The following is a 24,266-nucleotide window of genomic DNA, read 5'->3' on the forward strand; positions in this document are numbered from 1 at the left end:
GTCAAACTATCGATTCTTCACTGTACATGTTCCACGCGAGCTTGTATGTAGGTTTTTGTCTTACATGTGAAATAAAAACATGAATAAAAGTGTACACGCAGTTAACTGAAAATAATTAATTTTTGTCAATGCAGAAAGGTCATCAAAATTAAAATTACAATATCAATTGCATTTAAAAATTTAACTGCATATAAAAGTTTAATTATATTTGAAAATTTGGTTATAAAAATTTGAAATGTTAAATAATTGATTTTTGCTGAGATAAAATTTCAATATCATGTGGAAAAATTTTGGTTCGTATGATATTCCCCAAATTAAAGTGAGCCTATCTTTAACAGTAAATTTATATCTGCCTCATTACAGTATTACCATTACAGTATCTCCATAAGGACCTGAAATATTTAATTAATTAATAATTAAATTAAATTAATATTTAATTTCACAGTATAAGCCACACTTCCTGCTTTTGTTGGGATTTCTATTTCTCACAGCGAAGGGAGTTGGGCGCAGATCAAGGGTGGAAATGTACAGTGCTTGTGAATGACGATTCGATGAAGTTTTCATAATGCCCACAGGATGAGCACCGACAAAGGCAATGTAATCACCAATAATAAAGATCCCTATGGGTCAGTCGCATAGATACAATATAACCATTAATCTTATGTTTATAATCAGTCACATATCTTTGGCTGGCTTGTTTGAATATTTTCACATAGTTTTCACATTGTTTTCATTAGCGTCTAAGCTTTTGGTACAAGGTTGGTGTGCTTGGTCTACATATTTCTGTTGGCATAAACATGGAATATTGCAAAACTAAACGTGGAAATTATATGTTGGTTTACATGTGTGTTTAAAAGTTTTTCCCCCATAATTCATGTTTCGAAATTAGAAAAACTTTTAATGCAATTCAATGAATTAGCCTATTATTAATTTTCTTTATTTGAGTTTTTTTGTTGTATCTTAAAGAGAGATACAGGTTATACGGATGACAAAAAATAATGTAGTACTTTTTAAAATTAAATTGTTTGAATTAAATTTAAATTGCAATAAATTGAAATCTTCTAGGTATCTTTAAAACAAAAGAAAAAAATTATGGTTGTTCAAAATACCATCAGTTATTATTCTATAAATCATCATCGGGTTTTTACTGCGATATTCAGGTTATATAAGTGTTTAAATAAAATGATACTCAAAGCACTGAAAATGAATAAAGGTTTAAATATTGTGGAGTGTTTATATGTACGATAGGAATTGTTTTTAAAATTAAAATTATCCTAATAAATGTAGGCTATAATCAGAGGTGGATTTATAGTTTTCCCACCTGTGGGCTATTCAAACCTTGCCTTCCTTCTTCCTTTCTAATTCATGTTCTTGATCACCAATTACTTAATTTTGGTCATGCCCTTTCACTTGGACTTGTCATCTTGGGATAAAGCCCGCATACCCCCTCCCCACCTAGGAAATATACCTCTGAACATAATCTTACATTGTCTGTTAATGTTAATTCACTTGTATTGTAAGAAGAAATTTTTAATAATCGTTGTCTGGAGCCGTAGACCTAGCACACCAACCTTGTACCAAAAGCTTAGACGCTAATGAAACTATGTGAAAATATTCAAACAAGCCAGCCAAAGATATGCAACTGATTATAAACATAAGATTAATGGTTATATTATATCCATGCGACTGACCCATAGTCATCTTTCTTATTGGTGATTACATTGCTTTTGTCGGTGCTCATCCTGTGGGCAAAAAAAAACTTCATTGAATCGTCATTCATAAGCACTGTACATTTCCACCCTTGATCTGCGCCCAACACCCTTCGCTGTGAGAAATAAAAATCCCAACAAAAGCGGGAAGTGCGGCTTATACGGTGAAAATTTAATATTAATTTAATTTAATTATTAATTAATTAAATATTTCAGGTTCTTATGGAGATACTGTAATGGTAAATGGTGGTGAATCTTGAATGGGGGGGGGGACTCTCGAGCCCATGGGGCAGATAGAAATTTATCGTTAAAGATAGGCTCACTGTAATTTGGGGAATATCATACAAACCAAAATTTTTCTACATGATATTGAAATTTTATCACAGCAAAAATCAATTATTTAACATTTCAAATTTTTATAATGGAATTTTCAAATATAATTAAACTTTTACATGCAGTTAAATTTTTAAATGTAATTGATATTGTAATTTTAATTTCAAGTGTACATTCTGTGTTCATTCTTCTGTAATAAAATAAGTCTCTGAAATTTTTGAACATATAGTATTACACTGAAGAGCCAAAAAAACTGGTACACCTGCCTAATATCGTGTAGGGCCCTCGCGAGCACGCACAAGTGCCGCAACACGACGTGGCATGGACTCGAATAATGTCTGAAATAGTGCTGGAGGTAATTGACACCATGAATCCTGCAGGGCTGTTCATAAATCCGTAGGCATATGAGGGGGTGGAGATCTCCTCTGAATAGCACGTTGCAAGGCATCCCAGATATGTTCAATAATGTTCATGTCTGGGGATTTAGGTGGCCAGCGGAAGTGTCTAAAGTCAGAAGAGTGTTCCTGGAGCCACTTTGTAGCAATTCTGGACGTGTGGGGTGTCACATTGTCCTGCTGAAATTGTCCAAGTCCGTAGGAATGCACAATAGGCATGAATGGGTGCAGGTGATCAGACAGGATGCTTACCTACCTGTCACCTGTCAGAGTCGTATCTAGATGTATCGGGGATCCTGTATCACGGCAACTGCACATGCCCCATACCATCACAGAGCCTCCACCATCTTGAACAGTCCCCTGTTGACATGTAGGGTCTATGGATTCATGAGGTTGTCCATCAGCTCGAAGCAATTGGAACCGAGACTCGTCAGACCAGGCAACGTGTTTCCAGTCCTCAACAGTCCAATGTCTGTGTTGTCAGGCTCAGGCAAGGCGTAAAGCTTTGTGTCGTGCAGTCATCAAGGGTACACGAGTGGGCCTTCGGCTCCGAAAGCCCATATCGATGATGCTTCGTTGAATGGTTCGCACGCTGACACTTGTTGATGGCCCAGCATTGAAATCTGCAGTAATTTGCTGAAAGGTGGCACGTCTGTCATGTTTAATGATTCTCGTCAGTCGTCGTTGGTCTTTAATTTTTTACCGGATTCCCGATATTCACGGTACACTGGTGAAGTGATCATACATGAAAATCCAAATTTCATTGCTCACAGATGCTGTGTCCCATCTCTCGTGCGCCGACTATAACACCACGTTCAAACTCACTTAAATCTCGATAACCTGCCATTGTAGCAGCAGTAACCGATCTAACAACTATGCCAGACACTTGTTGTGTTATATAGGCGTTGCCGACCGCAGCGCCGTACTCTGATTGGTTCTATATCTCTTTATTTGCATACGCATGCCTGAACCAGTTTTTTTGGCTCTTCAGTTTATATCATTAGAATGAAGTGAGCTGTAATTGTCAGAGATTTGAGAGCCTTACTAACTATTTGAGAAAATTTGGTAACTTAACTAACCACTCGCAATCCTGTTTTAGAGGCAATTCATATGAGGATCATTGCTATAGTCTGTTGCTTTTTTTATTTTAAGGTTTTTTCCCATTGATCATAAATTGAATCTATTTCCAGAGTTTCCTCCCATTCCAGTCAATATATTGTATGGCTTTAGATCAGGATTTTGAGAATTCGCAAACTGTTCTCACTACCTGCTCTGTTTTGCAAGGATACAAATTTATGGAGGTAATTTTTTTTCCAAAACAATTTCATGTGTCGCTCTAGTAATTTTTAATAGGAAAAGAAAATGTAAATGCTGTTGATTCACAATAGCTGTAAGAGATCTGAAGTTCAATTTGTAATCTTTAATGTGATTGTAAAACCAAGTATGCTGCAACTTACTTCACTGAAAATCATAGTTTTCAATAAATTTGCTGATTGCTTAAGTATCGTTGTTGAATTTTGTTTGTCTTATATGATTTTTCTATCTGCATCTGGAATGCAGCTTTACCTAAAGGTTTATTGAGGTACATATACATTATTCACATTTCAATTTTTTTCATAAATAATAAGTGATAAATGTTGAATTATTTTTCTGATATTCAATAATAATTCTCTTACTGCCTAAATAGCCTTTAACGTCCAGAAGAACTGAACACGAAAAATACCGGAAACAGATTAAAGAAACGTGGCATAGAGAGTTGAAGCGCATGGTAGGTATCTGTTTGTTTTTTTTTATCGATTGTTTCAAATTACACATAGACTTCAACATAAATTTACATGATCAAATTTTTCTTCAGATTTAATAAAAATTTACTTGTAAATTTCTGTGCTGTGGAATGAAAGTTGTTCTTTGTTATTATAGCATGAAGCTGTTTCAAACCTTAGAAAGGCAAAATCAGCTTACCTGCTGAGGCAACAGGACTATGAGAAGGCCAAAGAATCGGCTCTGAGAGCAGAAAACAACGAAAGTAGTGAAGCAAGCAAAGTTGACAAGAAAAGACGAGTTGAAGATGATGCCTTACAAAAGGCGATGGAAGCTGAGACAACTTACAAGTCCTGTATTGTTGAAGCCAATGAGAGGCAACTCTCTCTGGAAAAAGTCAAGGTTTGTGTAGTTTTCTTTTTTACAGTTAGGCCTCTGTGTGTAACGTCTTTATCACTTTTGAAGTCACACCACCTATAACATTAGTTTTTCAAAGTCCCTACCAACATAATTAGGAAATTGGCATTAGGAAATAGGAAGTCACCCCACTTACAGTCATTTCTATTCTGTCCCTAAGGACGACACATTGTTATTTGTTTACAAGCTAACAATCTGTAATATTCAGAGTTTTACATCAAACATTGAAGTTAAATATATATTTGTGGACAATATTCCAAAAGAAATATCTGTATTCAATATGGTTAACATAATTTAATTAATGGAAATTATATTTTTCTATTTCTATTAAATCATGTTCAATAATTTCCCCATGTTGAAAAATATTTTTTAGCAAGTTGAATGTTTGAATTTTTTTTTCCTCTTCAGGCTGAGGTGTTGAAGCAGGTGCGAGAACTCATCTACCAATGTGATCAGACCATGAAAGCAACTACTGTTTGCTATTTTCAACTTCAACATACGATATCTGCACCTGCACCAGTTCAAGTAATTAAAAATATTTTTCCCCCCGTTGGCTTTAAAAATTTCGTAAAAAAGACTTGGTATTTGCTTAAGTAATTATGATTCTTTTGAAAGTAATTATATGTTTAATAAAGTTATAACACTAAAATGTGTGCATGTGCGATATATTAACACATTTTAAAGACAAATATAAATTTTATTTCACTGGTCTCTGTGTTCCCGGGGCCTGCAATGGTGAGTTGTCTCCAGAACCACAAAAAATAGTGAATAGTTACTGCCAGTCAGTTTACTTTGTTCAATAAACAGGAGTGTTCCAGACTCTGCCACAAAGCTGGATTTGAAGAGATCTCAGCAATGGGATAGTTCTGGTGTTCATTCATTCAATACAAAAATGAGCTTAATTGGTTTTTGAGAACAAATCAGAGTGCCATCTGTTAAAGAATATGATGAAGATAGTTGTCTATGAAGTTGATGTTGGTGGTGTATTTCGTTTTCAGTATTTACAAAAATATATATATATATATATTGGCAAATTATAATTTTCTCAAGGAATAATTTCATTAGAAGTAGATTCTGAGGAAAACACAAATTTTCTGAATACACTTCCATATGACTATTAGCTTGGAAAGGAATGCTATGTAGTAGAAAGGTTTATATGAAAGTTTATTTTGGACCTAAGAAATTTTTCTGGCACCTAATTTTTTTGTAAATTTGTCAAATGAGCTTTTATAGTCTTTTCCTTTGTGTTGTCTTTTATTCTTTTTGTAGTATCCTAGTCAATTTACTGATCTCGCATATGTGTTTGAGTTTTAATTATAACTACTATTCAGTTTCAGACCTTGTGTGAGAGTAGTCGATTATATGAGCCAGGTACCCAGTACATGGAATTTGTGAAGCGATTACCACAACCTCCTGGATCTGGAACAAATGGAACCATCCCCTTCGCTTTTGAACCTTACTTTACTGAAAGCAGGTTGGTGAACTAACAATCTATATAACTATAAATTTTATGTGGATTGGAGTAAAAAAATGTCTACATGATATAGATTTTATTTTACATTCCTTAAAAGATAATTTTTTTTTAATGATTACATTTTTAGTCTTGAAAAATCTCGCAAATCCAATGGCTCCACAGAAAGCAGTGAAGATGTTTTAGGACACAGTTACTTGGAGAACAGATTTTCAATAGACAGTAAAGGTGAGTTTTTACAGCCTTTCTAATAATTAGTTCAAAGATGGTGGTACATAAGTGAAACCGACATATAGAGTGTGCTTGGATATGCTTATGCTTACATGCTAATTTTTTTCTTCTTAGATAAATCCCGGGGACAACAGCCAACAAAGGCCTGGTGTTCGTCAGTGCAGGTTGCTGCAGGCAGCGACTCTGACAGTATGAGCAGTTGTCCCAGCAATAAGTCGCAAGACACAAGTCCCGCTGCTAGTCCTCGCATGAACGCCAGAAAAGTCATTAATATTTCCTCTGGTGATGAACTTGAAACCGACCATGACAATGGTATAATAGACTGTTTTCAAGAATTTTCTGTTGCAGTTTGAGGATAATTTCCTCCCCCAACTAAAATGTATGTCAAAAAGTGATGTTAGCAGAGGAAAATTCCCCCCCCCCCTTGAGTTAAGAATTAAAATGATCATGTGTGAATAGAGGTGCAATTTCGTAAGGAAAATGTTTTTTCAGTGGCACTTAAGTTCTACTATTTTGTTTTATTTATGTCTTTAGTTGAACTTTTTGGACAGACTCAGAGAACATGCATGTCGAAAGCTGCAGAAACTCATACGTTTCGGAAATTAAAAACTCCTTCTCGATGTAGGGAATGTGATTGTTATGTATATTTCCATGGATATGAATGCCTAGAGGTAAATTTTATGTTAAATACACATGACTTTTTCTCCTTATGCTTCAATATACAGGATGTTCTATAAATCTGTGATTTGAAAATCCATAAAAATTGAAGAAATTGGTATACAGTAGACTATAATCCTGCTGTCAGCTAATTCACCTGGGCTCTCCGCTAATCCTGCATTTTCAGACGTTTTTCTTCAAACATGGGAAGAGGAAAACATGTCACTGCATGTCTGTGTGAAGAAGTTCGTATTATTTAAATGGGCGTTTTTAATCAACTTCTACTAATGCGACAATTTTTTTAATCGGACACACCCTGGTCTGATATGCGACAGATTAACAAGAGTCTACTGTATTTGAATGTGGTTTGCAAAAAAATTGTTCTCACGAAGATGGATTTTTTTTTTTTGGTTCAGAAAAAAAATTTAGTTCAAATTTTTGTTGACAGAGGATGATGTACGAAAGCAAGTCACAGAATTCATGGACCTGAACCTTTCTTCAATCTACTCTGTGTCCGGAACATATGTAAAGCTTCAGTTACTGATTCGCGGCCGAGTTAAAACAGCTTCACCAATAGTGCTTTATTCACCAATGTCAACATCACAGTGAAAAAATTCTGTAAGCATCAGCAATAGAGAAATTCAGAAATGAGCTGTTTAATCATAAACCCTTCATTTTATAGGACTTTGATTTGTGTATTTCCAGTGATTTTGCTTCCATGCAGAGCCTTCTGTCAGCAGAAATTTGAACTTTTTTTTTTTTCTGTACCAAAAACAATTTCCCATCCATGAGAAATTTTTCACAAACCACATTCAAATATATTCATTCCTTAAATTTGTATGAATTTTTAAATCATTTACATATTTATGGGAGGGGGGAACGACACTCAGTATATTGAAATCTTTATAAATGTAGCTTCATTTATTTTTTATCAATGAAACATGATTTGCTCATAGATTTTGAACCATGTAACTACAATTAAACATCAGTATTTAATAAACTAAGATTGTTCAGATTATATTTTTAGGATTTTTTTTTTCTGGATCTTATACCTTAGTTCAAGGGTTCTTAACCTTTTTCAGCTGCGACCCAAAATCAGCTTCGCGACCCATGGAGCTATTCACTTTTCAAAATTGATGAAACCATTTATGCGATAAGTGCATTTCTAACAGGACTAGGTGGATTTGTATGACTCATCTAAAAAGTCCCTACGAGTTGAGTTTGAATCGGGACCCATAACTCGAGCGCCCCTGGCTGTTAGTTGATCTAACCAACCCATCTCGGAAGCCCTGGCAACCCAAGTTTGGGTCATCACCCATAGGTTGAGGAAACCCTGTCTTAGTTGGATCTTATGTAGTGTGTGTAATTTCCATCCTTTCATCAATTTAAGGAGAAAATTCTATATTTCTAACTGTAATCTTTTCCATGTATTTGATGGTTTATATGTACAGCATTTTTAACTAATGAGGTGAAGCACGCAATTAGAGTGTTGTTAATGAGTATGCATTATCCTTGGAGTAACCATGATTTATTTATTTTATTTATGCAATATTGTTGGCCCTAGGCCTATACAAGAGGATGTGGTTGAATGAGACATTGATATTTTACAAAAAACTAGTGATAGTGGGGGATTTGACAATAGAGCTGGGGCGTTTGTTCCATTTACCAATGGTATGAGGAAAGAAGCTGTATTTGAAGCAGTCAGTAGAAGCAAAAATAGGTTTTATTTTAAGGGGATGGTCAAGTCTTCTGGAGATATGGGATGGTTTGACTAGAATATCAGAAGTATCAAAGTTAAGATGGCCGTGATAGATCTCTCTTATAAAACAGGGTTAGTCGAAAAATAACATGAAGAGTGGGGGGGGGGGGGGGAGATATTAAAAGTTAAGTTCATACATTGGATACAAAAGGTGACCAGCAGTCGTGGATGAAATGGGTGGATTTATTTCAGTTTGTCTATATTACTGGAGGTGTAGCGGTCCCAGATTTCAGCTTTGTATGAAAGTATCAGAGATATAAGTTTTTGGTATCAGAGCAGTCTGATATCCTGAGTGGGATGTTTGAGGTTGTGGCGAAGAAAGAAAAGTTAGTTGAGGAAGACATAATCAACATGTTTGTTCCAATGTAGGTCAGCTGTGATCATGACGCCAAGGTATTAATTTCAGAAACTTGGGATATAGTTAAATTATTGATTGAGTAAAAGTATTTAAGAGGAAGTAATTTACATGTAACTCTCATGAAAACTGTTTTTGAAATATTGATAGGCATTCTGCCATAGTGAACACCAGTTAGAGATGGAAGCCAGATTATGTTGGAGAAGTTCTTAATCGGACTATTTTTGAATGATGCGATAAATCGTGCAGTCATCTGCAAAGAATCTTATGGTGCAGCTGAGGAATTCTGGGAGGTCATTGATGTAAATTGTGAATAATAAGGGGGAGAGGAGGATCGATCCCTGAGGGTCCCAAAGCAGAATGTTTTGCATTGATCTGCAACAAGCTCTTGGCTGACTGGGAATGTTCTGCAGTAAAAACTCCCATAATAATGTTTTCTAAATTTTTTCTTAAAATTCTTCCATATCTTTCCGCAGTAGCATAGATTTTCTGTGACATACGATTTTGGCATATATTGCTTTGGGACCCGATGGGTATCAGACATAACAGAGGCTGATTGGAAGTTATGATCATTAAACTGGACAAACTGTTTACGATATTTCGGAAAGCCTCCATCCATTTAAGCAGTTGTACCTTGAGGTCAAGATTAGACAGTTTGAGGAGAACTTTGTCATAGGGCACTTCATTGTAAGTTTTAATGAAATCAAGAAAAATAATGCCAGTTTGAAGGTTTTTATCGATGGCTATTTTAAAGCTGTGTTGATAGGGCGAAAAAAATTATTTTTACTGTTATTAGATCGATGCAACATTAAACCATCTAGACATCCCTAAAATTTGCTAGACCCCCCCCCCACCCCCAATAAATTTTTTTAACGTTTGGGCCCCTAAAATTACAATTCTCAAAAAGTTTTTTTTTTTTCTTGTTGCATTTTTTGCATTTGTTTGAACTCTTCTTGCAGTGATTTTTATCGACTGTTTGCGTCCATGCTTTGTTTGATTCAATGTTGTTGGCTAACATAGGTGGATGCGGGGGGGGGGACACAGTCGCCCTATTGCTCAATGTAAAAACTATCATTGGCATTAGCAGAAGTATGGATATTTTCCCCCCCATCCTCCATTATGCATACTTTAGATGATTCGTTCCCTTTTCCCTTTCCTCCATTGGGGTGGGGGGGGGGGCTGTATCCGCTTTTGGCTGGCTACTTATCAGCAATCTGCCTATTCTTGAAATAAATCATTTGCAACATGGGGTTGATCAACAATCTCCTTTTTTTTTTTTTTAAATGTAATTTTTTGTTGGTTCCCTAAATGCGTTTGTGACTGATACTTAATTCGAAAGTGAGAGTTTAAGCGTTATGTTTACATGCCCAAAATCACAGTAAAAATCGAGTATTTTTCTATAACTTAAGTATCCACTGATTTATGGCTATGTAATGTACATGTACATCCATTATCACATTATACTGACATGTTATGAAAATTGTTCTTTGTCAAGCCTAGATTTTGCTAATACTGTATAGTTTTGCATTTTCCTACCAATTGTAGTGTGGACTAGCAAGTCATAAAAAATGCCTCGAAGCACTTGCAATCCAATGTGGTAAAAAACGTCTCCCTAGGAAAATGAATACATTCGGAGTAGATCTTGGGGCTCATTCTCTCGATGCTGGCGAAGAGGTTCCCTATATTATGAGCAAATGCATACATGAAATTGAAGAGAAAGGGTTCTATATGAAGGTGAGTGTGTGAATTACATATTTCTGTTGGTCGTTTAGAAGAGAAAAAAAAAATCACAAAAATAGAGAATCACTTTTATCTTCATTTTTTATTCCAAATCATTACAATGAATAATACCAGTACATGTAAGTCCCAAATGTTTCATGTAACAATTATTCCATATGTTTTCCTTTTTATATAACAACCACCGGATATAACGTTCTTCTTCTATGGAATGATGAGGGTCATTGTTATGAGCACCAACTATTTTCACATCAGTAGATGCACAACCATATTCTGTAGCTTGGGTGATATAACCTCACTGAAGGGTGTGGTCATGCCAGAATTATTTCTGCCTGAAGATCTTGCCAGAATAAAAAATTTTACATATGTAATTAATGATAGATAGAATGGAGGTCTAGTGACGAGCATGTGTTGTTAAAGATAGACAAAGTATGTACGCCTAAACAAATAAAGAAAAAATAATCATGCACACTTCACATCAGCAGGAATACTGGAATTGTGCAAAAATCCCAGAGAGATAATTATACTTTTTATAAAACAAAAAGTATTGGTTTTCTTTTAATTGTAATAATGATATGCATGGGAGCAGTGCTGTAACTATTTGGGGGGGCAACAGAAGGAATTCCCTGGAACCCATAGCTTTTAAGAGTTTTTGAGGTAAACAAATTTGATGTAAGAACGACTATCAAAGCCTTAAATGGTGTACTATCACAGGACCTTTGCAGCTCACAGTGTGGCCCAGAGGTGGGGGGCCCACCCATTCTTACCCATGGAATACCAATAGGTACATTGACCAAACATTTTGAATCTGGTTTGTGAATAATGATCAAACTCTTGTGAGTGATGCATAATAGCAATTGTCAAAATATGTAATTACACAAAATGTAATTCTAAGTTTGGAGGAAACGTTGAGATGATGTTGGTTTTATAAGCTTTTAGATTTTGTATAATGATTTAAAATTTTTCAAATAGGCATTAATTGTGTCATTTTTTCTTATAGGGCATTTATCGAGTGTCAGGTGTGAAGTCTAAAGTAGAAAAACTCTGCCAGAGTTTTGAAAATGGTGCTGAACTGGTAGACTTGGAGGGTTTCCACCCCAATGTGATTGCTAATGTTTTAAAATTGTATTTGCGTCAAGTATGTTTGATATATATATATTTTTTTGTTTAATTCATTTGTGATTTATATTTTTTCTGGGCTTATTAATAGATTGTGATATTTTGATATTTGATGCACAAAATAGCGTATATAGAATTTTAGTTTTTTGATTTTTGCACATTAAAATCCAGTTCCCATCCCCTATCCCCATTTAGCAGTCGAAATCAATAACGGTTTGCATGGTTAGCAACGCTAGGTCACAGGAATTTTTTAAGACGGAAAAAAATAACTCACAAAACAGCCTATAAGTGGTGCTGACATTCACTAGTCTAAGAAAAGGTACGCAAATAACGAACAGAATTCCCCCAAATCGTTTATTACAGCAGTATGTATTCCACGTAACCACCACCACAGGGAATAACACATTGCAGGCGAGTCACAAATCCAGCAACGGCAAAAAGCACATACAGTTTACAACGGTGAACTGGTTGTGCATTAGGAGCGCAAGTTCTTATAACTGTCTTATTTGCATATTTCCACCAAAGTAGCTCAAACCAGCGCCACCTATCAGCTGGCTTTTGAGTTTTTTCCCTGTCTTAAAAAAATTCCTGTAACTTGCGCTCCTAATCCACAACCAGTTCACTGTTATAAACCGTGTTTGTGGACCTGCTGCACTCTGCCGTTGCTGGATTTGTGACTCGCCTGCAATTTTATTATCCCCTGTGGTGGTAGTGGTCACATGGAACACATACTGCTGTAATAAAGGATTTGGAGACATTCTGTTCGTTATTTGTATGTCTTTTCTTTGACTTGTGTATGTCAGTGCCACCTATAGGCTGTTTTTTTAGTTTTTTTCTTTCCTGTCTTAAATTCCTGTGACCTAGCGTTTGGAATGCAAACCATTTTTATTATTCAGTTATTTTTCCGGTTTTTATGACTTTTTAAAGTTTCTACAGACTTTTTGCCGACCCTGTATATCCATCCCCCAAGTTATTGATGTTTTGATTTGTTTGATAATTAGAGTTGCCATAGCCAACGATTATTATAAACTGCCATAATTATCACACAAAAAAATACGTCAAATTGACAATGACCCCAATTCAAGCCTTTTCTTTGGCCAGCAATCTGGCAGATGTGCACGGCTCAAATTTCGGACATTGGTCGGTTCAACCAACTTTCCAATGTGGGCAAACTGGCCCGTTTCAGGCTTTGGCAGTAACATATGCATTAGCTATACGATGTTCATATGCATTGATAACATTTCCATTGCGTCATGTCTGACTCTATATTTCATTTATTTTTCAGCTTCCTGAACCTCTCCTGACCTTCAGGCTATATCCAGAATTTATAAAAATTGCAAAGGTAAATTTATGTTCATGGGTTTTCATAGTTACATCATCGCTTGAGCTTTCTAGTGTTGAAAAAGGATTAACATCTTAAGGCAATTAATCATATAAACAAATAATTGAGATTGCCAAAAGTCATTTTCTGTTCTTTTTTAAAGATATGATTTGTTAGATTGTTTCCTTGTCAAAAAAAATATTTTCTTTCACTTGCTGTGATTTCTCATTCTTAAATTGGAAATTAGATAACAGTAACCATATAACTTATGTACTAACTTAAAATCTAATGCATCTTAGATCTTGGTGTCAAAACAGTAGTAAATTGCCTTAATGGTAACAGACAAACTATGGGTTGTGAGGGAAGAAAAGTTTCAGAAACGTACTGGAATTCCTTTTAATGAAATTTGAATTTTCCTAATTTGAATGAACTTGTATTCAAAGGAATTTTTTTGACAAAAATTTTCCTGAATTTACTTTATTTTGTGTAGTGAAAATTATTTGCGGCAATCCAATTTTTCTGTAGAACAAGCTGCTTTGTCACATGAAGACTCGACTGTATTTGTAGCAAGATCACATATTTCATAAGCAGTGCTTAACGTTCAATTTTTTTATAGGATTTTCCGTCCCAGAAAGACATGTCCAAGCAAGCAGCTGAAAATGTTGTCAAAGAACTTCATAAGTTGGTGTCTCATCTTCCGCCGGTTCATCTAGCAACGTTGGCATGCCTCATGCATCACCTGTACAGGTAGGTGGGCATTGTATACACTGTATTTTCTTAGTTGTGCTTAATGTTTTTGAATCCTGCTATACACACGTCATTCATTTCAATGTAATTTTTGATTCTTCTGATGCCACGTTCAAAATTAAGCTGAGATATGAAGTTGCACCACAACCTCAAATTCTAATTGGAAACTTAATTCCTTTTAGCAACGGAATGAATATCGCAACTTGCCAGAAATAAATTTTTACTAAAAAAGCTTTATGATATTTATTTTAAAGACCTTTGCTGTAGAGTTCACGTGAGACCTGTCCGTACACTACTCCATAGCTACCAAATCTCATCTCCCTAATTTCAACCATGATTGTAAAAAGTCTTTACTTTTGGGGGGGGGGGGGAATTGTTTCTAAAAAAATCTGCCTGGAAAAAAGAAATGTGCCTTTTTAATTTTTTATCCCCAAAATGACATCACAAGTGTAAAGTAAATTGTCGCCATTGCATCAGATCTCACATTTTTGGGGGAGGAAAAGATGAAGTTCACCAAACAGCTAGTCTCAATTCGGCCTTTCAACATCCGAAATTGATGATATGTCTGTTTTAGCACTATGTCCCAGTGAGTTTGTATGCCCGAGTGGCGCAGTGGTAAAGATGCTCGTCTTCCACTATGAAGGTTACCATCAAGGTCCATGGGTTCGAATCCGGGCATAGAACATTAGAAGCAAGTTCTTTACCTACCGAACCTAGGGCGACCACCGATGGATGGAGCCTTCATTTCCCACCCAACTCCACTGGTATGTATGGCGATATATGACCGGAGTTGGTGTGCGGTGAAGTAGTGAGTTTGTATGTTCTATTTTTGGCCAAACTTTTTAAATGTGAGATTTGGGAGTAGTAATGACAGGTAAATTTACCTGCTGTTGGTGATGATTGCCAACTTGGCACTAATCGGCGATGGCTTGCACAATTTCCCGTTTCTGCAAAGGAAAAATTCCTACAATGTATTTTTTTCATGAAAAATACCTATATTTTTCAGAAATCCCTTTTATATTTATTTTTATTTGGAAGTTTGGTTCCACACAAAAACCTCCATAATTCCTCATTCTTCAAAGTTGGCAGCTATGCTATTCCAGCAGCATGTAATAAGAATAGAACATGATTTATTTTTATCACAGTATGTAATTAGATGAGTGAACGCTCCTAATCGCTTACTTTTTTAATTGATGTAAATTCTTTTTTTTTTCTAGGGTTTCTGAGCATTCAGAGCATAATAACATGCCGCCTAGCAATTTAGGGATCGTTTTTGGACCTACGCTCCTTAGAACCAGGTGAAATATTTTGTGGATGATACATATTGCTTTTGTTAATTATCACATTTTCTTAAAGCCCTGTTTACATGTGGAAGATTGGGGGTAGCTTTGCTGATTATTACCTGCATGGAAACTTTTTCATCATGGGGGGGGGGAGAAAGGGACAATATTCCATCTTTGTTGTAGAATAATGGTGGGTGACTCCGCCCTCCTCTCCCATATCCCTTTGTGCTGCTAAAACTACTGTTAGCTCCTTCAGCCCCATCTTGAGCCAATAACTTCCATTCAACCCACGTGACCAGTGATGACTTCCGGAAAGACGGAAAGGAAAAAATACCAGCATAAAACTAAACTCCACGTAAATGGGTTGTAGGGAAAATCCCTGTTACTGGTAACTTCCTGGAATATTTTATATCCCATGTAAAAGGGTCTTTGGTGTTCATAAGTATAATGTGTATTTGGGATTAACTCCCCCCCCCCCTCCCCCCCCCCTTAATATGATGTATTATATTTACTCGTATCTAACATAAAAATTATTCCTCAGATGCTGTATATGAATGAGGAAGAATAAAAAAAATTAATTTAATTATTATATGTAATTAACTTTTTTCAACTTATTCATGCAAATGCTGGAGTTGACAGGTACAGGGATCTCGTACCTTTTACCGTGGTCAAAAAGCTTCAAAAACTGTATTGTAGTAGATAGAAGTATCACTAAAAATATACTATTCAATAACTGATTTATTTCAAATTTGACATAGATATTCTCGATGATATCGTATTTCCCACATTAGCTGGCATACCGCCAAAACTTGTGGGATATAACCTCCCCTGGGATTACATGTCCGGTTCGAAATATCCTTTGTTAATGCAGACAACAAGAAGGAAATACAAATAAGTTTCTATTCACCTCAATTACTTTATTTCGTTTACAATTTTAAGACATTACATTTACAATTTAAACTTTTAGTTATTTTTGACTTTTAAAACAAATTTTTCATTGAGATCTATATTTAAATATTTAGTTCAGTCAAACTGATGATATCTCACCCGTGATAGTTCCTTATCAGCTGAGAATTCAATTTCTTCTTGAGAACCCAGAAGCTCTAAGTTCAGGTTGTAAACACGCATAAGTCCAATCAAGATGAAGGAACAGAGTTCTGGAGTTCAGTTCATTGGTAGCAGCGTCCACTAGAAGATCGCCGAATGATCAGTGACCAGCATGATGATCAAACCACCACAGATGTCCGAAGGCAGATATGAACTGAGCATCAGCAGTCAATAGGCAGGATACCCTGAAACCTCTCAGGGTTTCACCATTCAGAAACCCATTGGGAGTGGCAGTCGTCGGTCAGAGCTGAAGTGAAAAACTTTTTCCTTCTGAAGTGAAAACTTATATTTTTTTTAGAAAAATTTAAACTTAGTTGAAAGCATTTCACCCGGACCAGCCGGGAGCAATAGCATTGGTTATTTAGTTCACAACATTTTTTTAGAAGTTAGCTTAATGACCTAAGTCGAGAACGATAAAACTACCTAAGGGGTAGAGTAAGTAGTAGTTAAAATAGTTCAAGTAGTTCAGGAAATGTACTCGTGACAGCATGCGGCTGGTATTTGAGGGGGAATTCCCGGCTGCACATGTCAGACAAGCCAATCAGCTTCAAGGTCAAATAATTTACGTATAGAAACAAGTTTTTGGGAAATAAAACAATATTTTGAAATGGCAACACTGAAAACATTAACATTGAAGACCAATCTGCAGCATGCGATCCCACGAATTGGTCCCAGAGGACACAACAGAGATCAGATGAAAAAATAAATAATAAAAAGGACTAGAAAAGGACTCTTCATGGAGATCTATGGTTATGTTACGGGGACACAAAATTTTTTTAATGTTGGGTTCTAGTCCGTTCCAGACATGCTGAAAAAAACAAGGTTTAATAAAGATCACAAAAGGCATTCAGCCAGTTCGATGGATTTTTGTATAAAAATATTTAAGAATTTTCCAGAATCTGTGATTTGAATTTCCCGGCATGCTAGGAAATATGGGTATTCCCCGTCTCCCTGGCTGTTAGAATATGGTAATTGTTATTATATTTGAACACAATGTCTTACATATCTGACACTTATTCAGGTGTCTGTCCAGTCAAAATTGAGTCAGTTTTCTCGACTCCACAAAATCCCAGATCTGAGAAACAGACCTATCACAAAATGCAAATTGATGAAACCAAAAATTCAGCATTTCATTTCAACGTGTACGAAATAACCTGGATTATTTAATTTCACCAAATTAAAATCCTTTTCCCAAAAAATAAAGAGAATTTTCACAAAAACAGGTCATAAAACATCCAAAATTTTCACCAAACATTCTATAAAAAATTTCTAAACAGACCTCTGTTATTTTTCTTTAACCTTTTTTTGAACCCTACGAACTTTTATCAATACGCATACAGGATTTGCATTATGATAATTGAATTCAAAATTTGATAACACATTCAGTAGGACCTCAATAATAATGAAAATCTCCCCCATTATAACGGACAGTTAAAAAAGCTGTAGTGATGATAAAGGATACTTATTTTTATCTGATGAGTTTAAAACTCGTTTTAATCATTTAAAAAGGTATTAAAAATGTAGTTACTCATGTAGAAAGTATTTCCAAAGCAAGCGATTAAACATAGATCATTGTGTTGTTTTTCGTAAACATGGATGTGCTGCATAACTTGTACCGTTTGTTATCCAGAAAAATTAAGATGAATGCAGTGCATACGCAACATCTTCAATTCAACCTATGTTGAAGGAAGTTTTTTGTATAATAAACACTTTTCATAGTTAACTACTGTACTTTTATGATTACCCGGTTGCATTACATTCTATATTATCATGTGTTATAAACCAGACTTTCATTAAAATGGACAACCCTCTTCAACCCATTGTAATGAGATTCCACTGAATTAAAATTCTTTCTCAAAAAATGAAAATTTTCGCTAAAATGGTCAGACAGTCAAATTTCATATTTTAAAAAAGAAAAACATACTGTTCTGTAAAACGGTACACATGTGATCTTGGTATTAAAATTTGAAGAATAGCTCGTGAATTGTATGTACAGGTATGTGTGTGTGGCCGCAATAAGTAACTATTAGGTAACTTGTCTTGGAAAAGGGTGGACCATCTCTGTGTATAGAGTACATGAGTTATGTGGTTTTGAGGGAAAAAAAATAAAGCTAGGCCTGTATAAAAAAATAACAATGTGCATATGTTTATTTTCTAATATTTTCTCCATGTATTTTTTTATGTATTTGTAGTGAGGGCAGTGCCTCTCTGAGCTCCTTAGTCGATACAGTCCACCAGACCAGAGTCATAGAACTTCTTATCACATATGCTTTTGAAATATTTGGTGGAACTCCTGAATCTAGTCAAAAAGATGAAATTCTTTTCCAAAGAATTCAGGCCACATCAGCACGATATCGTCCAGGTGATTTGTTTTTTGTATTAATACTTGTTATACAGCATTCCTGTGGAGCAAAGTAACCATTCATATAATGTTAATAATAACAGACCCGCAAACTCTCTGGGAGTTTTCTACCCTCCCTCCCGCTCTCTGGAATTATTAAAAATTTCTTCTGATTTTAACCAAAAATTTGATTTTCCCCTCAGTTTTAGTGCAAAAATTACAAGTGTTAACTGTGTGTATGTAATTTTTGGCGTATGCCTTGCAGGATGAAAAGTAAACTAAAATTGCCAGATCATCATGGACGGTAAAAATCACACAGTTCTTGATAGACAAGGTTCTTTTTCCTATTATGAAACTGGTTCCTCTATGAAAAACAGCACTCAACTGACAACTGATTGTACATTCCTCCATCTTCGACATGCAGTGATAATCGTGCTTGTCTGGACCAGCCTTACTGATATTTGCTTTTCCATATATATATAGATATATATATACACGATATTAAAAAAAAACAGTTTGCCGGCTCATGGAAATTTCCCTTGCCCCATTTTATTAGTTCTGTTGCACCATCTGAATCATCCACTCTTTCAAATCTGTTTTTGTTTGGTTTGACATGATGCCACGAGGTCAGTTCTGCTTCAAGTTAGATATCGCTGTAGGTTATGGTAGATGCTGTGTTATACAGTAGTTCTCACGGTCGCCATGGTGTGCCAACTGTGTAGAAAAAGCTTGAGCGATACAGTTATTTTGAAAATAAAACTGGGGGACATTCCAGACAGCATAAAAATTGAGCTGCAAATGTTTTACATTATTATATTCTGATTGGGGAAGTCACTTTTCTTCAATTAAATGATTTTTTTAGTTTCTCACAAAAATGAATAAAAAATTTTTTTGATCGTTGCTATCAAATTATTCTATTTCATCCAGGGGGGGGGGGAATCAGGAGAATCTCCGGATTTTCTGGACTCCAAAAGTTTCCGCATTTGTATGAAGAACACCATGACAACTTTTATTACAACAAATTTTCCAAGAAGCGGGAGAATTATCATCCCATTCTTTATTGTGTGTGTGTTTCATTTCTTCTTCAAACCCCCCTCCCCCATTTTTTTCCCTCATCCCTAACTTTACCAATTTTTTGTGAAATTTACTATGTTATTCTAGCTGTGTCTCTATTCTAATTATTACTTTTTGTGTGTGTATCCACATTGATGGCAAATTTAGTTAGCGTAGCAAAGCAGTCTCTCAGTCGCACAGTGTCGGGTACAAGCCAGACCAGTGATTTCGAAGAACCGCCTCACATTGACTCAAGGTGTGCAGAAGGTGTAGAAAACGAAGATTTCTCGCTTCCAGGATACATAACTACAGAGAAAAGTCAGAGCACAGAGGAGTCTAGACATAGTTCAGATGCTATGCATTCGTCAGGTTAGTGTTGGTGAGGCACTTTTGTGAAACATTGTAAAAATTTGCTCTGATGTTATGTTTATCCAAGTTCATTGTTGAAAATATAGTTGTATATCTTGAAGCCACTTTAATATTATTATGTATTACAGAGGATCTTCTGTACTCTGGCATTCTTTCTGATGATGACTTCCCAGAAATTCTTCTTCCTGATGACTCAGTATTCAAGAAATCATCTCCTTTTGCCCATGGTCAAACGGAGGACTCTAGAAGAAAGTTCAGTGAGGATGGCCTGAAGCCGACCCAACAATGTGCAAAAGTTTTAGACACGAGAGCGTCTCTTTCGTCATCACCTGCAGTTTCTGAAGCTAGTCATAGCAGTTCTTTGTTGAGATCAACCGATGAAGAGTCTATGTCTGGAGGGGATTCCTTCTGGAAAGACAGTCTTCATCCAGTGCCACCACCAAGAAAAACAATACCGTCCAACTTACAACTAAGTCAGAGCTTTCTCCACAGCTCCCTCGTTGAGCAGAAACACGGTCTGTCATCTTTGTCAGAATCATCGGGTGTGTCATCAGCTGCTTCCACTAGTCCTACCGGAACTGGTGAAACCTGTCAGAGTGACTCAGGTGCTGTTTTCACATCCACTGCTGTTGTCAATCTATCTGGGCAGAAACCTTCCACTGCTTCTGCAGCAGGAACTCGAACCTCCACTTCTTCTGTAACTGCCGAGTTGAGACGGCAGTTCTTCGAGTCATCGTCCACTGCTCCTTCAGAAACGCCTTTAGTGGCAAGAGGAAGCAGTGGCTCACTCGCAGACATTTCCAAATCATCCTTGAAATTAGTTGAAACCCTTCCAGGATCTGTCGCTACGTCATCATCTTCAGCTGTTCCTTCACAGCAAGCTGTATTGAGCATTCATCAAGAAAGTTGTCATCAATTGCAACAGGCTAGTGGGGAACACAAGCAAGGTGAGCTGTTTCTCTCCTACCTGCATGCTCTTGTTTCCTATACCTGTCACATAATATAACTGATAAGATGTTTGCAATATCTAAGGCAGCATTTCTCAACCTTTTTGACTCAGTCCAGTGGCAGAGTTCTGTCATTCATTCAGCCTTTTTGATCCGCTGAGCATTTGAACCAATGAGCACTTGTGCTAGACCTCGCTCTGAATAAGTGATGAATAATATTTAGTTTCATAAGATGTCCTTCCAAAAGTATTTTCTTGGGGGGATGTGTTCAGTTTTACACCTGAATGTAAGCTAGGACTACTCTTTATCCCATTAAACATTTTTGCATGCAATTTTATATTGTTTGTATCTTGGTTTTCGATTGTGTTGAAACGTTATGAAGCTTCATCCTTTTCCTGGCGCTTTTGTATTAAATTACTGATATGTAACTTTATTTTTTGTTTTTTACATGTACAGTGAAAATCCTGTTCAACGAAACCCTCTATAATGATAATCACCTGTATAACGATATTGCTGATTTTGACACACTTTTCACGATGCTAATACACTGAAGTGCCAGAAAAATTGGTGTAGGCTGTGTCATAGACACAATTGTAAGTTTTGACAGAAATACGTTCTTTGTGCCTTATGTGGTGGGTAACCGACATAATGAAATTGGTATCATCTGATTTGTATTTGGAATGGAATAATTTACAGAAGATGCCATTGTCATTTGTGACTGATACATAGCGTAAAACAATATATTTTGTTACAAATATCAGGCCGTGGGTCTGGTGTCCACACCAGAAAAGGTATTAAAACCAAAATAGTTTATTATATTTGTCTCAAAAATGCCCATTAGATAACACCACTGGCTTTTATTTGCATTGCGAACCTCTCGGGATATGGTGTTGAACAATTTCATTACAAAAGCAGGCTGCTAGCCTGGTGCCCATATCGGAAGAAGTGTTGAAATCAGAGTATAGTACCATTAGATTTGCCTCAACAGGATCTACTCAGACATAAAAAACACACATATTCTGAATACTTCCTGTGAGTGTTTGAATTATTTCATTACATAAATTTTTTGCGAATGCACCCAGAATTGTCAGATGATTTAAATGTATTCATATCAAAACTGGTACACCTACCTGATATTGTGTAGCTCCCCTCCTGAAGCATGCAGAACTGCAACACAGAATGACATGTACTTCACTAATGTGTGAAGGCAAGGTCAGACTTGGGTATGAAGGGTGCGGCCACACCAGGCAGCAAACTTTTCAGGGCCGCAAAGTGGAATGAAAATACTTTGATTATATATTTTGACCTTAACTTCCTAACAAAGCAATTTAGCTTTTAATTCTGTCAAAGATCTCTAAAATTCAGACATTGAATCCTCTGGCCTAGAATTTTGACAGACCTATCTTTCCCCCTCCCCCTCCCAAAGCCACAATATGTGTACAGGTATATCTATTGCCTTGGATGCTAGACCAGAGGGGTGCTGAATTCTTTTAAAATTATTCAAAACTAGCTATAATGCCTGGCTCCACTGGGTTTTCTTCAATTACTCAGAGGATTGTAAAAGTGACAAAACATTATAAAGGAATAAACTATTATACATAATATTGGTATCGTTAAAGAAGTGACAAAGTAAGGGCATATACATGTCTGAAACACATTGCTAGGGAACCACGGTAGTCAAAGTAAACATTCTGAAAGTGATTGTTGAAGCCCAGAAAACATTGTTGCTCAACAGTTTTTTTTTTGTTTTTTTTTTTTGCCCATTTCGGACATTTGCCCAGCTCTGAGGAACTTTTAAAGTAGCCTATCATTCAATCCGGGCCTTGTTTGGTGTATATGGAAAATTTGGTGATGATCTGTCTAAAATTGTAGATTTGTATTGAGAACATGTGCTCACACACACACACACACACACAGAAAATTAATTTTATGTGTAGAGATTATACAGGAGAAGTCTAATACATGCTTGTCCAACTGAAGGAGTAGCTATAGAGTTGTGGCCCTAGTTAGAATCTGTTCTCTAGCCCTGAAAGCCCCTCAACTTTCAAATGTCTGGGCACACTTGCAGACCGATTTTGGCTACGCAGCAGGCCGAAATTTATTATCTAATGGTTTTCAAAGATCGTGAAATATTAGTTTGATAGTCAATTCTTGGGTGGCAATGTGGATATGGCATGCACCAGGGTGTTCATGGACACTGGAGGGAGGGAGGCATCAGAAATCTCTGCTTTAGGGAGCTATAAAGCTGTTTTTTTGCAACGGGTTGCAAAATACTTAAGCCTGTTCCTGTGTGAATATATTCTGGAGGCAATTCATACCATGATTCTTGCAGGGCAATCCACAATTTCATAGCGGTGCAAGGTAATCGAGGTCTCTTTTGTGAATTTTGTTGCAAGGTGTCCCATGTATGCTCGATAATTTAGTGTCTGGGGAATCTAGGAATGCTGAAGTCAGATGATTGTTCCTGGAGCCACTCTGTAGCAAAAAATGTGTGGTGTCGCATTGTCCTGTTAGAATTGTCCAATCCTGTCAGAATGCACACAGGACATAAATGAGTGTAAGTGATCAGAAAAGGATGTTTATATACTGGTCACCTATATACTGATCTGGTGAACAGAGTCGTTTATAAACTTAACTTTTTTTTTTTAATTTTATCATGCCAACTACACACACCCAATACCATGACAGAGTTTCTATTAGCTAAAACAGTCCTTTGTTGCGGGGTCCATGACTTCATGAGGTTTTTCTACATTCCCGTATCACAAGAGCTGGCTACTAAGCCACATTCAAGGTCACTTAGATTGTTATAACCTGCCATTGTAGCTACAGAAACCAATCTAACCGCTTCCCTAGCTATCTGTTGTTTTATATAGCATAGAGTTATGTTGATTGGTTGGACTTCTCCCTTATTTGCATACACTCGTCTCTGTACCAGTTTTTCTGGCTTCTCAGTGTTTATAACCCATCTATAACAATAACTCCTTTGTAACAATGTATTATTGTGGTCCCTTGAGGATTGTTATATATAGGTGTTTCACTGTATATACAGTGCGAGACGCAATTATAAGACACTCTTAAATTTTAGTGAAATCACAAGAAGGAGCAAAGTAAAAATATCAAAAATTTCAAGCTGTTTTATGACGGCAAAAATTAA

The 24,266-nt window shown here is 36.2% G+C and overlaps 1 protein-coding gene across 9 annotated transcripts in view; it reads left to right on the forward strand.

The window, feature by feature from the left end:
- The window catches only part of LOC149080727 (rho GTPase-activating protein 45-like), a 204,271-nt gene that overhangs the window by 169,248 nt on the left and 10,757 nt on the right, over positions 1 to 24,266 (forward strand). For 7 of the 9 annotated variants that reach the window (XM_089237403.1, XM_089237401.1, XM_089237402.1 and 4 more), the window contains 16 exons: positions 3,628 to 3,738; positions 4,125 to 4,205; positions 4,358 to 4,600; positions 5,024 to 5,140; positions 5,947 to 6,089; positions 6,217 to 6,314; positions 6,432 to 6,629; positions 6,852 to 6,988; positions 10,634 to 10,822; positions 11,826 to 11,963; positions 13,230 to 13,286; positions 13,882 to 14,012; positions 15,230 to 15,310; positions 18,595 to 18,764; positions 19,965 to 20,165; positions 20,294 to 21,112. In XM_089237403.1, the coding sequence (XP_089093529.1) occupies positions 3,628 to 3,738; positions 4,125 to 4,205; positions 4,358 to 4,600; positions 5,024 to 5,140; positions 5,947 to 6,089; positions 6,217 to 6,314; positions 6,432 to 6,629; positions 6,852 to 6,988; positions 10,634 to 10,822; positions 11,826 to 11,963; positions 13,230 to 13,286; positions 13,882 to 14,012; positions 15,230 to 15,310; positions 18,595 to 18,764; positions 19,965 to 20,165; positions 20,294 to 21,112 (2,914 nt within the window). Of the gene's footprint in view, positions 1 to 3,627; positions 3,739 to 4,124; positions 4,206 to 4,357; positions 4,601 to 5,023; positions 5,141 to 5,946; positions 6,090 to 6,216; positions 6,315 to 6,431; positions 6,630 to 6,851; positions 6,989 to 10,633; positions 10,823 to 11,825; positions 11,964 to 13,229; positions 13,287 to 13,881; positions 14,013 to 15,229; positions 15,311 to 18,594; positions 18,765 to 19,964; positions 20,176 to 20,293; positions 21,113 to 21,568; positions 21,791 to 24,266 lie in introns of those variants that run through there. The other 2 variants (XM_089237404.1, XM_089237410.1) reach the window with 2 other exon arrangements.

The sequence above is a fragment of the Pholcus phalangioides genome, unplaced genomic scaffold (assembly GCF_987345545.1).
Source record: "Pholcus phalangioides strain wild (caught in Gottingen) unplaced genomic scaffold, Ppha-v1.0 ptg000010l_1, whole genome shotgun sequence".
NCBI classification, from domain to species: Eukaryota; Metazoa; Arthropoda; class Arachnida; order Araneae; family Pholcidae; genus Pholcus; species Pholcus phalangioides.